The 14051-nt window shown below is 37.8% G+C and overlaps 1 protein-coding gene across 1 annotated transcript in view; it reads left to right on the forward strand.

Moving 5' to 3' along the window:
* The first annotated feature begins 2103 nt into the window (after positions 1-2103).
* musk (muscle, skeletal, receptor tyrosine kinase) overlaps positions 2104-14051 on the forward strand; it is a 33047-nt gene continuing 21099 nt past the window's right edge. Inside the window, exons 1-8 of the mRNA XM_026174245.2 lie at positions 2104-2354; positions 7968-8094; positions 8251-8402; positions 8554-8681; positions 8985-9126; positions 9208-9332; positions 12610-12769; positions 13311-13317. Coding sequence (XP_026030030.1) covers positions 2240-2354; positions 7968-8094; positions 8251-8402; positions 8554-8681; positions 8985-9126; positions 9208-9332; positions 12610-12769; positions 13311-13317 — 956 coding nt within the window. The 5' untranslated portion in view covers positions 2104-2239. The remainder of the gene's footprint in view (positions 2355-7967; positions 8095-8250; positions 8403-8553; positions 8682-8984; positions 9127-9207; positions 9333-12609; positions 12770-13310; positions 13318-14051) is intronic.

The following is a 14051-nucleotide window of genomic DNA, read 5'->3' on the forward strand; positions in this document are numbered from 1 at the left end:
ACTAGTCAACATTCAGTATGTTTGCTTTTAAAATAGAACTTGACTCCTTCTTTTTATTAGGTTATAGTTAGGGCTGGATCAGGTGACTCTGAACCTCTTTTAGTTATGCACAGTAGGCCTGGGCTACTGGGGGGTTCCCACGATGCCCTGAGTGTCCTGAGCAGATGACTGCCCCTCCCTGAGCATGCTCCTACTGGAGGTTTCTTCCAGTTAAAACTGAGTTTTTCCTGCCCACTTTCTCCAAGTGCTTGCTCATAGGGGGTCATCTGATTGTTTGGTTTTTGCTGTATTAATGTATGCTCTTTACCTTATAGTACACCTTGAGGTAACTGTTGTTGTGATTTGCCATTATATAAATAAAATTGAATTGACCTGAACTGAAAAATGTGACTTTGGAGTTTAATGTAATTTTTTTATGTTCTCTCAAAAGAAAACAGACGTTTTGTTCAACTGTCATAATCTCAAAAGCCTTAGCAATGATCTTTTCAAATAAGCAATTTGTGTCAAATACACATGCATGTGAGCACCAACAAACACATTAAAACAAATACATACATATGAATACAAAATGTAGGGCAGAAACCTGGTAGTACAGCCTATGTAGAGAAAAAAAAGTTAAAAAGTTTACGGTTGTCAAAACAATGGACGTCTTTAAAGTATGTTTGCAAACCTCAGTCTGATGCAAATTGGAGCCACTACTGCGATTCTGTCAGCAGAGGGAGGCAGAGTATTAGTGCAAATATTTAACAGAGACATCTGGTAATACTGAGTCAGAGATTCCAGGCCTATCAGTCTCAGAGGGATCTTGTTATCTTTTTCAGTTTTATCCTGGTTTGATACCAGGTTAAAACCTGATCTCTTTGATGTGTTTGGGTTACTTTGGTGTTGTAACACTTTCATGAAACAATAAAACTGATTAAAAAAAACTGGACTCATTACACTACATACAGCCCAGTTCTGTCAAGCAGCAGTGTAAACTAATAAAATCCTGTGCTTTGGCAGAGCAGCAGTTTATATAACATTTACTGTATACTGTTTACTATATAATAGGCTAATGTACTCTTTGAAATAGCAAAGGGTGAATGGAGCTAGACAATCAACAGATGTGAATTATTTCATCAGACGCAACGTTTACATGGACTGTAAGTTAAAGAATTCTCATATTATAGGCTTTTGCTAATTAGCCAAAAAGCCCATAAGAACAGAATGATAAAACAAAACAAAACAAGAAGGTCACAAACAAGCAATCCTTTGTATTTTACGTTTAATTTAATCCGCTTTATTTATTAATTTTTTGAAACAAACCTCCCTGTGACATCCGTTAGGTCAACAGTTAAACCTACACAGATGACAGACTGAAGCTAACTGTGTGTGCTGATGGAGTACAATAGTAGAGTGTATCTGAAGCAGAATGGATAAGGAGCAAATAAACTGAAATGCCATTCCTTTCCCAAAATAAAACAGGACGTACAGGCTGGCAGGCAACAGGTGGGCACAAAGGCTTCCTTCTGGAGTGTGTGTGTGTGTGTCAATATATAACAGTAAATGCATGTTAAGTAATGTGCTAAAATAACCCTGTCTATATATTTTTAAAAATACATATTTGTAAATTTCTTTATATATTAATATTAATGACTTAGTATTAATATTAAAAGAGGATACATCTGCAGATAAAATATACCTTATTTTTCTTTTGATGGTTGACATGAGCTGACTTTAGTGGCTTTTTGGTTATTTTACTTGTGTATTTAAGGATCACACCTCTGACCAGATTTACATGGAGCCATTGGTGCATGAGAAAAAGGGTAGTATGCCAATATAAAGTAATTTGCACTGCATATAAAAAATGTAGAAGTTTCAGAATTTCTGTGTCTTTATGTATGCCCATACTGACCAAAACCTGTACCTAGTGTCTTATATGAATATGATAAATAAACACTGTTTGTTGATGACTTTAAATGTAGTTAACACACCAGCACTGGAGCCTGTGGAGCTTAGAGCAGAACTACACAACCTGAGTGACTGTACATGAGGACAGCAAGCAGCTGCCGCCGTCAGTTACAAAGTTAAAAGACACACGCGCGCACACACAGATACATACGCAGAGTGATTGAGCTGGTTCTTGCTGAGCGCAGAGCTCATGGCTGTCCCTGGCTAAGACACACGCAGATGCACATAGGAGAGAAACACAACAAGAACATCTCTATATGTACTGGGGGAATCTCACCATAGTCTCATTATGTATCTGCTAGATAATGGTCTGACCAATAATTCTAGAGCAAGGATGACGACTGTGGAACACATTTTGGTCTTTCTGCTGATTTTGATCCCTTCATGTTACAACATGCAGACAGGTAAGTGAGACTCCTACACCAGAGGTCCTTCAAGCATGTCTTTTTAAAGTTTTCTAAAGTGTCTTATTACACTGACGTGGTGAATAATTAGAAGAACATGAAGTTTGAATTAATTATGCATGAAAGCTGCAATGTGCTTGCCAAGTTACAACAGCAATCCTAATAAATGTCACGAAATGTAAACAGAAGAACAAAACGAAAAAAAAAGGATAAACCTTTTAAGCCCGTGCCTTTGGATGGGTGCACATGTGTAAGTGAATATAATGTGCAGAAGACAAAGAGAAAGCAGTCTGAGTTTTTCCTGGCACATGTAATCACCTGTTTCCCACTGCACATCCTGCAGGGAAAAGGAGAAGGTGTTTATAGGTCAACATAGTGTAAATGTGATTAAATCTACATCCTTCCTACACTTTGGGATATCCTCTCTGAAGCATATGGTAGGGGTGGTGGGGAACTAGCTATTCCTGCTTCTTCTTCACCACATCTCAGCCTGATTGAGACACCTCCTGCTGAGCTACATTGGGAGGAAACAGCAAACCTGAGCTTGTTGTTGAACCAATAAGGTCAGCTTCAGGGTCATGAGATGCAAGATGTAGATGAAGTCATCGATAATACACTACTACACATTAGAAATTATTTAAAGACTACACACATAAAGCTATACATGCTACAAATCGTCTCATAGAAACAGGTGGTGCAGATGCAGTTTCTCTTTGCCTGGTTGGCTATTGTAACAGTCAAGCTACACGGTGGACTGACATGGTGTAGGGTTAGGTTTGACTGTAGGTTTTTCCTGTGGAAGTCATTGATCAGAAGGTTGAATTGATGTGCATAGCTTCTTCCACGTCATTGCAGATCAACTACAGTCAAATAAGAAAAGAAAAGTATTTCTTGAAGATTTGATTTAAACAATATCTACAACACATTAACATCTTAAACTATTCCACTGGATTTACAATAAGTCTTGAGTCACTCCTCATTTTTTTCTTTTGCTTCCAAGGACCCAGACTTTCTTGTACGTTTTAAAGCGGTCTAAAACAAGTTCTCCAAGCTTTCTGAAGGTCTTTCAAATTTTCTCTTTGGACACTGGCTTCTATTTTCTCTTATATACTGTATTTCTGGGATGTTTGTATATATTTCAATAGATCACTGAACCTATTTCCTAAATATAAAGCTAAATATAAAGAAATAAAGGGTGACTCAAGACTTTTGCACAAAAGCGTACAATATTTGAGTTTAAACATCTGTGAAAATTAAATGATCATGGGTGACGAGTTTGGCTTGACCACAGTATAACAAACTGTGATGAATATGTAAATGAATATTTAGCAACTTTGGACAGACAAGTGCTATAAAAGTGTTATTATCTTATTACTATTGGTTGTTTTATTTTGTGTTTTTTCAGGCACTGATTAATTGACCAAAGCCAATATGGCTGGCACAGAAATATTGACTTTCATGTCATGCTACGGGTGATCTGTCTTTATTTTCCTGTGTTTGGTTTAATTTGAAATGACTGCGAACCAACTGTGGTGACACATTGCAGCATTGCCTCACAGTAGAAGGTAACTGGTTTGAGTCTCCTGGTCAGCTGGGGCCTTTCTACATGGAGTTTATATGTTGTGTCTGTTACTGACAGTCGAAAAGTAGACTTGATAGTTGGTGGTTGCACAGGTAGCCAGTCCAGGCTTTTTAGTAGCAGAAATCTACACATTGGATTATGGTTTCAATCTGCATCTGTCAAGTTAACAAAATTAGACTTTCAATATGTACACCTTCAGACTCAATGTATAATTGTTAAGTAATTAACTGTCTATTCTCAGAATCAAGATCACTTATTGATTCAAAAGCAGCCTGATTAGTTAAAGAGGCTTTTTAATGTTGCTCAACATGCCTGTGTAACTGAACTAGAATAAACAATGGAAGAATCCTTTGCAGACATCTGAGCACCAGATACACCATGAGAACAATGCTATTTTTTTTTGTTTTGTTCTCATTTGTCCAAAGTAAAAGTCAAAAGCTTCTATCTGGTCTGCACAACAGCATTGAAGTATGCCTGGTTGTGTGTGTGTGTGGTGTGTGTGTGTGTGTGCGTGTGAGAGAAAGAGGATAGTATTTACAATTTATCTCTGAGCATGGAAAAAACCTGGAGGCTAAACTTTTATTCAAGGCAAACTCCAAAGGAACCAAAGGTTATGAGTTACAGGCTGTATGAAAAAAGCACATTTTATGGGATAAAGATTAGGAAAAGATACATTTTATCAGGACATTTCTTGAATTACACACACATTTCTAAAGTGCTGCACACTAGCATAAACAAGCTGGTTGCTACTTCTTCAGCCAATCAAGATCAGCATTAACACAGCAACACTAAAAATAATAAAGGAACTTGCTGTTAGTTTGTAAGAGTTTGTAATGCCTATAGCAAAGGCCAGAAGTGATCACTGTAAGTGGCCTTCTCTATTGCAGGCCTTGACGGCCTTGAGTCATTTCTGGTGTCCAAAAAACATTCAGAGATTTTGGAAAAACAAAATCCTCTGCCGGGGTCAGATCCGCAGAGGTTCTCGTTTGCTTTAAGTGGTGAGTCATTTGGCTTCAGTCTTCAGATGTTACCCATCTGTTCAGACATAATATTGGCAATGGAAAGACATTGCAGACAGAAACAAACAGTCTTCTCCAAATTTGCTGCAACTTTAATACAACATAATACTTGAAAAAAAAAAATTAAAGTTCTTAAGAGGAAGTGTTTCCTGATATTCAGCCTAGTCCTTAATCCACAACAAGGGTAACAGCAGTTCAACATGTGGTTAATTTCCTTTAATGAGATGGAAAGTTATTTCACCACAGAATTAATTAGGATTTGTTCTCTTGGGACAATGAATCTCCACACAAATTGACAAGACAATACATAGAATAGTTCATTGATACTGAGTTCATAGACCTCCATCTTACTTTGACTTTAGCTACAAATATATCATTTTTCTAAAGACCAAGACTTTTTCAGTACATGAGTATGCTTTATAATAGGTTTTGTTTTCATCAGTCAGTAGGAAGTCACAGCAGCAGTGACCTTGAATTGAGGGTGGGGATGTGGCTGCTTCTCCCAGCTATGTTATTGTGAAATCTTGGTTTCACCAAAGACAAAACAAGCACAATGCCCTGTAAGCCCTAATCCTATCATTGCTTCTTCTTTCTTCTTCTTCTTCTTCTCTTTCCATGCTCTCACCCTTCCTCTGCTCTCTCCTTTCATCCCTCCGCTGGTTTATATCTTTCCTCTTTCTCTTCTTAGTTCGTGCAAAGTTTAAAGCAACCTAACTCTCTGATCTAAATCCTGTGTTTCCATCTCCTTACTTCTCTTTGTCTTTTAAAAGTGTGCTTTTTGTATCTTTCTTTTAAACCCACTACTAACTCTCTACTTCTCAATATAATAACCTAGAGCAACAAAACAATGTTGAAAATACAAGCTCAAAATTCCTGCAACTCCCTGTCCGTTATTAAGACGGAGTAGCCAAATAAATATTGATCACATCTTTAGTCTGGATGGATTTACATCACAAGAGATGTGTAATATTTTGCATAGTGTTTGTACACACAATTGGTGACTTATTCACCCTAGTTTTGACAAAGACCATGTGCTGAAATCAGATAGTGGAGAACATTGGGTGCTGTGGGGATAAAGGCTTTCCTTGAATGTTAAGTTTCTCTGTTGCCTTTGCTTTAACCTCACCCGACTAACAGCAACCCTCTAAACACTAGATAAAGTTCAGCTTCTATACTGGTCTCTCCTTTTGTGCTATCCTCCCTTCCTCGTCTTAATCCTCCAAAACTAACCAAATCCTAAATGTTAATTCTGACAATAAACATGCTTCTTCTTTTTCTTTCGTTATCTCAAGGTCAAATTCTTCTGCTTACTCAGGTCAAAACTGTGACAAAGCACAAAACCTCTGACCCTGTCTCATTAGTCAGCAGTGTTAGCTGGATCCTCACTGACTAAAACAGATGACTCAGTCCAACAGAAGAATGCCAAGAATGTCAAATAATTTAGCTAAAAAGATGCAGCTGTTGAGACCTCCTTATCACTTATTATAATGTACTTGAATCATTATATTGCATGCTGAAATAAATGTAAAAAAAGAAAAGAAAAGTGTACAGACTGTGAAATGTCCAATATCTATTTTTGTCTATCAACAGGGCTCCTTATAAAATATGAAAGCTTTTGTAATAGTATTTTAGATTTCTAGACATAGTTTACTTATACGGTATCTAATGACTAACTAATAACTGCCAATATAATTCTAAAATTGCAGTCACCTATAAATGAAAAAATAATTAATTCAAGTTTTGTAGCTTCTGCACCCAAAATCACAGCAAATACAATGTACTATCCTTTAGGGCTGCCACGATTTGTCGACTAGTCACGATTACGTCGACTATCAAAATCGTCGACGACTGATTTAATAGTCGACTTGTCGTTTGAAGCTTTGTAAGATCGCAAAAGACGCAGGAATAATAGCAGGATTTAAGAGTGTAATAACGGACTGAAACAGAAAATGGCAGCACTGCATGTACAAGGATGCCAGCTGCCGTTAAACCCCGAAGAAGAAGAAGCAGCTGTGTCCCAGAATTCATAGCGCGGCCCAGCTTAGTTTCCAACAATGGCGGTAGCTAGTTAGTTTTAATATTACTCTTATTATTCTTTCTGGGTCACAAAATAAACGTTTAACATATTTTCAGGCGAGAATGTAGCTGTGTAAACCTCAAATATCGGCTCAGTTTATCAGGACACCACATATTTTCAAAAGCGCTCCGACGTTTTCGGAGACGTCTGTTACCCACTAGCTCGATAGCTAGCCGGGGGCTAGGTCACTAGCGCCGTGAGAACACCGGACTCCCGGCAAATTGTTTTCAAACCCACCGCCGTCTTTCGTGACTCAGGTTAAATATATATGAGTCACTTAGATAACTTAAAAATGTTGTTGTTTGGTTTTTTGTTTTTTTTTTTGTATTTTATTTGTTCCTGAGTAAATCGGTTTGGCTGAGATTAAAGTTATAGTTTTTACACAGCTGAATAAACGTCAAGCAGACAGCTGATTATCAGAAGTGTGAGATGCTGGAGAATATACTCCGGTGTCCTGTTATATTTTAGATAGCAAGGAGTTTATTAAACTTTACCGAAACAATCTGCAAATTTCATTAAAATTGAATAAACTATCATCTTGTCTTTATTTTTAGTTAGCACCTTAAAAGCTTAAAGCTGTAAGCTAATGATAGTTATATAAGAGCAGATGCTGCTGGTGCAATAAGCTGTAGTTTTATGTCCAGTGGATGATGATCTGATTAGTCGACTAATTGCATAAATAATCGGTGACTAGTCGACTATCAAAATAATCGTTTGTGGCAGCCCTACTATCCTTACAGTTCTTCATTGAGGCTTTAAGGGTAATAACATATAACCAATAAACATTTAACAGTGTATTATGTAGCATAAAACATAATTCAGCGCACTATGTTTATGTATTAACTCAAACACAAACTGCTGCAACTACAACAATAAATAACTTACATATATAAAGAAAAATCTTGATTTTTTTCCTTTGGATCTTTTTTTCGTAGCACCTCGTATCATCACATTATTAGAGACAGTGGACGTTCTACTGGATCACAATGCCACCTTCATCTGTGAGGTGGAGTCACACCCCCCTGCTGAGATCACCTGGACCAAAAATAATCACCAAATTATGTAAGTTTACAGCTTTATTTAAACTACAACAGTGAACTTAATTTTGATCCAGTTTAGAGTTAGGTTGGGGCTGTAGTCTAACCCAGGAGTATTACATATAGAACACATATCCAGTGATCACTTCTTTGCTTTGCACTGTCCTTTTTGTCCCATTAGGTACTATGACACACGGTACCTTACCAAGGAAAAGGGTCAGATGTTAATCATCCCACATGTAAGAGAGTCAGACAATGGGGAGTATTGTTGCCTTGCCAGTAATGGCATTGGAGAACCTGCCAAGAGCTGTGGAGCGCTTCAGCTAAAGATGAGTATGTTTACTTTTTTCCAAGGATGTATGACTGGAGTTTGAGCGAATCTGATCATTAGTTCACATTTTTGAAAAAAATAACTAATACCAAGGCATCATTAAAAGAACACATTCCAAGCCACTGTTCTATGTCTTGTTGGTTTCGTCATCAGAGCCACAGATCAAAAGGCATCCCACCAATCTAACACTACTGGTAGAATCCAAAGCAGTGTTGCCCTGTGTTACCCTTGGCAACCCTAAACCAGATGTCACGTGGCTCAAAGATGATGAGCTTATCAAGGTACAGTTGCTGCAAGTTTTCTAGGTAAAATACATGCAGTTCACTGACTTATGGAGTTAATAATAACTGTCTGAGAGTACCATATACTCATGAGTAATTCATTTTTTTTCACTATTTGACCAGAACTGCAAATAGCTGGATAGTTTTCAGGTTTTCAAAACTGCAAGACATTACTTGAAAAGGAAAGTTATTCTGTTTTTCAGTTTGCTTTCTTGCGTCTCATAGCCTGTGTTGACAAATAGTTGGTAATAAATAATGCTAATATATCATTTCTATTTTTAAAACAAACAATAACTCTTCCAGGTCAATGACCGTGTTACTATTCTCGACTATGGGGCATTGAAAATTCATAACATACAGAAAGAGGATGCAGGACAGTACCGCTGTGTGGCCAGGAATAGCTTTGGTTTGGCCTTTTCAAAGCCTGTCACCATAGAAGTACAAGGTATGTATTTTAATGTAAGCTGTAGCTTGCAGTAAAACCATGTGTGTTTTCTACGCTATTGTTGTTTGTGTGTGCCCTCAGCTCCAGCACGAATCTTGCGGGTTCCAAAGGACAAAAGGGTGGCGTATGGCAGCCAGATTTCCCTAGAATGTAATGCCACTGGAAATCCAGTCCCAACCATTACCTGGCTGGAAAACGGGAATACTGTGAGTACTCAACTTGTGTGTGTGTGTTTGTGGGTACCTGTACAGCTGCTGATGCTGATATTTTTATAATATATACTGATTTTTTAACAAAAAAAATAGAATTTAATCAAAATATCCAGCCAGCTATACATATCCATTCCTTGGCCTCTGTGTGATCCTACCAGGAATATGCTTGTCTCCCCCACAGTGGTTGCAACAGTGGTTGAATTTGGCTCAAATGTCAGTCACACACTGCCGACATAAGAGAAATTCTAGCACGTAGCTAAAATAGTGACACATTGTCAGCTGCATAGCTGTACATAATGGGAAAGCGGCAACAATAATTGATTAAATGTCCAAGCTGTCATGTAAGAGAGAGTGATGTTATGATTACAATTTGTATTCATTATAACCCCATATCAAAAGCAAATTAATAGTTTATTTTCTGCTGTAGGCATAGATATAGAACTACACAAATACTTATTGTCTAAATCCAACACATTATCATTACCCACTTTTTTGACTATAGCTAAAGAGATGACAGTTCACTGGGTAAATGCAAATGCTTACAAGGCACTCTTGGAAACAAATCCGTCCATTGGTTTCAGTTCTCCAGTAAGAATTATAGTATCCAAGTGGGCTTGCCACTTGGATACTATAATACATTTTAATACTATAATATTATGGGGCGATCGTGGCTCAAGAGTTGGGAGTTCGCCTTGTAATCGGAAGGTTGCTGGTTCGAGCCCTGGCTTGGACAGTCTTGGTCGTTGTGTCCTTGGGCAAGACACTTCACCCGTTGCCTACTGGTGGTGGTCAGAGGGCCCGGTGGCGCCAGTGTCCGGCAGCCTCGCCTCTGTCAGTGCGCCCCAGGGTGGCTGTGGCTACAATGTAGCTTGCCATCACCAGTGTGTGAATGTATGTGTGGATGACTGGATGTGTAAAGCGCTTTGGGGTCCTTAGGGACTAGTAAAGCGCTATATAAATACAGGCCATTTTTTTTCTCTTTTTAGACAAGCTTGCTTGTGTGTAGCTCTGCAAAATAGAAGCGGTTTTATTGATATATGTCCATCTGCTAATGACTGAGTAAATGACACAAAAGTAAAAGGAGTACTGTTTAAAGTTTGCAGCTGGGCCTTATTATCACTACACTAGCAAAAAAAACAACAATACCAAAACCAAACAAAAAAAAACCCTTACACTGGAAAGCTAAAAAAACATGGTACTGCTATATTAAGCAGCTACTTCTGCTACTCCTGTACATAAAACAACGAATGATTTAGTAAGAAACTGAACACAAGCTATACTTTAAAGATCAACACTAAATGTGGGTACCTAAGGGTACCCGCAGGTCTGAATATTTTTGTCTTGGCTGTCATACGCAATATTCTATGGTTATAAAAGCAACTGTCCATTATACAGTTTGAGTGAACATAAGGATTCCTCCTTGTTTTTGGGTTGTTGTTTTTTCTTTATCAGAAATGAAATCAGTTAGAGACTGTGCAAAGTAAAAAATTAACATTTAACTTACAATTTTTGAACATATACTAAAGTAGCTTCCACCTTTTCTTTGAGCTTTGCCCGAGACCTACTCATACAGGGAAAAATTTATTTGTGCAATCTTTGTACATGTAGCAACAAAATAATTAGTCATGAAGCAGAGTGAGCATTAGCAAATATACAAACCAGACCTTACCTGAGATTGTATGCATATATATGTAAAATTACACATTTAACCTTTGCTGTCTTTATCTGTCTCTTTCACGCTCGCACGCCCACGCACACGCACACACGCACACACACACACACAGACATTTAATGGCTTTGAGATCACAGCAAAGGAATTATCATCATGGTGACAGAGGATTGAAGAGATGATCTTGCATTTAGCTTATAATACACTCTGTTAATTAAATTTTTCATATTTATTTCCTTTCTTATTCATAGCCTTTTCCTTTTTTGTTTTCTTTAGGTCACGAGCAGTTGTCCAAGCATTTCACTACATATCGTACTGTGTATGACTGTGTACGTGACAAATAAAAAATTTGAATTTGAATTTATTAGTGTTAATTGTTTTGTTTTTTTTTAGTGTGAGAGGGGTATTGAAAGATGGGGTTGTTTTTTAAGGTTTTTAAGGGGTCGGAACCTTAAAATGCATGAAATTCAAATTGGAACAATGCAAACTTGAACGTGTATGTGACCACCTTTAAAACAGGGCTTTTTTTCATCAGGCAGCAGACATTTCTTAAACATGCTGTTGCGGTCGACATATACCACATAATGTCTGGGTATTTAATAGTCTTGGGTGCTAGCTACAAAGTGATTACATGCTCTTAATGCCTGTAAATACTATGTGTGGGCATGTGCTGATTAAAATGACTGTGAGAGTTGTTTTTCTGGCAGCTTGGTATGGTCATTAATTTCAGTGGATGGATGGATGGAGCTTGTCCTAAAAGCAGGCGGTGTCAGACGCAGTTTCAAATATAGACATAGCCGCTTAATAGCACCTCTCACATACACTCACATGCTCACACTTTAGAGGTCCTCACATATCATTTATAAATATATAAGTACATACATGAATCATCTAAAAACAACAGATACATTTTATCTGGCTAGATTTACAATGTGTGAACACTTTGGGAATTTCAAATCTGTTAAAATAATACAAGTGGTTATATCGGTGCCAGACACGTACTGAATGCATTTCATTTTATGAGCTTAACACAAAGGCTATAATGATCAGCGTATGAGGAGTTTACACACAATTATTTTTTTTAACTAACCAGTTTTACTCAGACCACTATCAAATATCAAATGACCAAAGTGTCAATAAGAAAAACATCTTGTAGTAATCTGTTATTACTCTTATTATTAGTAGTTTTATATAAAGTCTAGATTTTAATTTAAGATATATAAGTTTCAGTATTTATCAATATTTTATATAAATGTTTAATAAAATATGTAATATTATATATAAATAAACTGTCATGCAGCACCCTGTATTATATAAATTATTGTTAAAATTCACCTCCCATGCAGCAGTTATGAACAGGAAAGCTAGGCAGACAAAGCAAAACCTGATATTTATGTTTAATTCAGCAGAGGACTCAATTCAGCCTCAAGTGGCCATTCCAGGTAGTGCAGTTATTTTTTCCAGCTCTGTCATTTAAGCTTAGGATGCTCTCACAGAAAGTCTTCATGCATCTCTGCACTGTTATATGCAAATTGCTCATTGCATGTATATGACAGATTTTTACAACTTTGATCTTTTTGTCTCAATTTCATTTTCCTCCAGATCTCCGGAGCCTCAGTAGAGGAGACATTAGTGGGAGAGGTGATACTCTCTGTTCTTAAGGTGACGGTGACTAAGCCAGCCCTATATACGTGCCTGGCTTCCAACAGACACAATGCTGGAGCCAACACTGTCAAAGCAACTGCAAAAGTCACTGTTGCAGGTGGCAAGTTTTGATTTCCAGCTTATACTATGGTGTTACATGTTTCAAATTTGCTGCAGCCTGCTGCTATATTAGAGAAAAAATGTCTGCTTTCTATTTAGCTTCTATCTCGGTGTTTATTGTTACTGTCAGTACTACCTGCTGTTATGCTAGCTGCCAGTTATATTGGTTGTGCTTTGTGTGGTTTCAGCTGTTTGTTGCCTACCCCATTTGGTTACTACTCCTCAAACAAAGCCACTCCTTCACACACACACACACACACACACACACACACACACACACACACACACACACACACACACACACACACACACACCTGTTCCCCAACAGAACACACTGCCCTTCCACCTGGTTGCCCCTCAGTCTCTCCACAGTTAGTGATGACTTGCAGAGAGTAACATCATGGTTGTTTTTCTCATCCTGCTAGGACTATTTTTCATCTATCAACCATTTCTCATCACTCTGTCTCTCATCTTTTTCCCTCTTCTTCTACTTGCTCCTATTCATCCCGTGTACTCTGGATACTGCCACTTCCCAGTAGAGTGGAGGTAAGAGAAAAGATATGTGCCAGATTTGTGTGAAGTTGTCTAAGCTTTGTTTCTTTTGTTACTTCTTTTTGTATATATTACATTTGAATTGATTATAGAAAATGTTTCAGCTCATTTGACCCATGTTGAATCAGAATAATTTCACAGTACATTGCCTGCCACTATTTTTTTTAAAGTAAGCACCATAAAGGTCTCTGTGTTGCTGCTTCTATTCATTTTCCTGAACATGCCCGTATGCCAAGAAGAGAGTGGGTCTCTCAATCACCCATATGGTGTGAGTTGAATTTGAACTGTTCTGAACCTTAACACAGCTGCTGTTGCCACATCTGGACTATGTAACTGTGAAGATGGAGAGAAAGAGGGAGACAAGATGCACATAGAAGGAAGCAGAAAGAACGAGACTAAAATAGAAATAAAATAAGGAAAATAAAATGTTGGCCTCAGGGTCCTTGATGAAAAATGAAGTACATTAAGGATAGAGGGCTGTAGGTCACAGAAAGGCAGGTTTAACCCTTTAGAGCCGATCGGAGCGGGAACGCTCTGTTATGCGTAACTATTTTTAAATCCCGGTAGCACTGCAACCACGTAAGCTAGCGCAAAAAATTTTTTTGCATATGAAACCGGAGGAGTTGTACTTACATATTGTGCCATCAGCTTGTCCTAGGTCACGGTTTCCTTCCACATAAAGCTTTGCAAAAACTGCATAAAAAGCGCTTGCAGGAACAAAAACATAA

Source organism: Astatotilapia calliptera, chromosome 7 (genome assembly GCF_964374335.1).
Source record: "Astatotilapia calliptera chromosome 7, fAstCal68.1, whole genome shotgun sequence".
NCBI classification, from domain to species: domain Eukaryota; kingdom Metazoa; phylum Chordata; class Actinopteri; order Cichliformes; family Cichlidae; genus Astatotilapia; species Astatotilapia calliptera.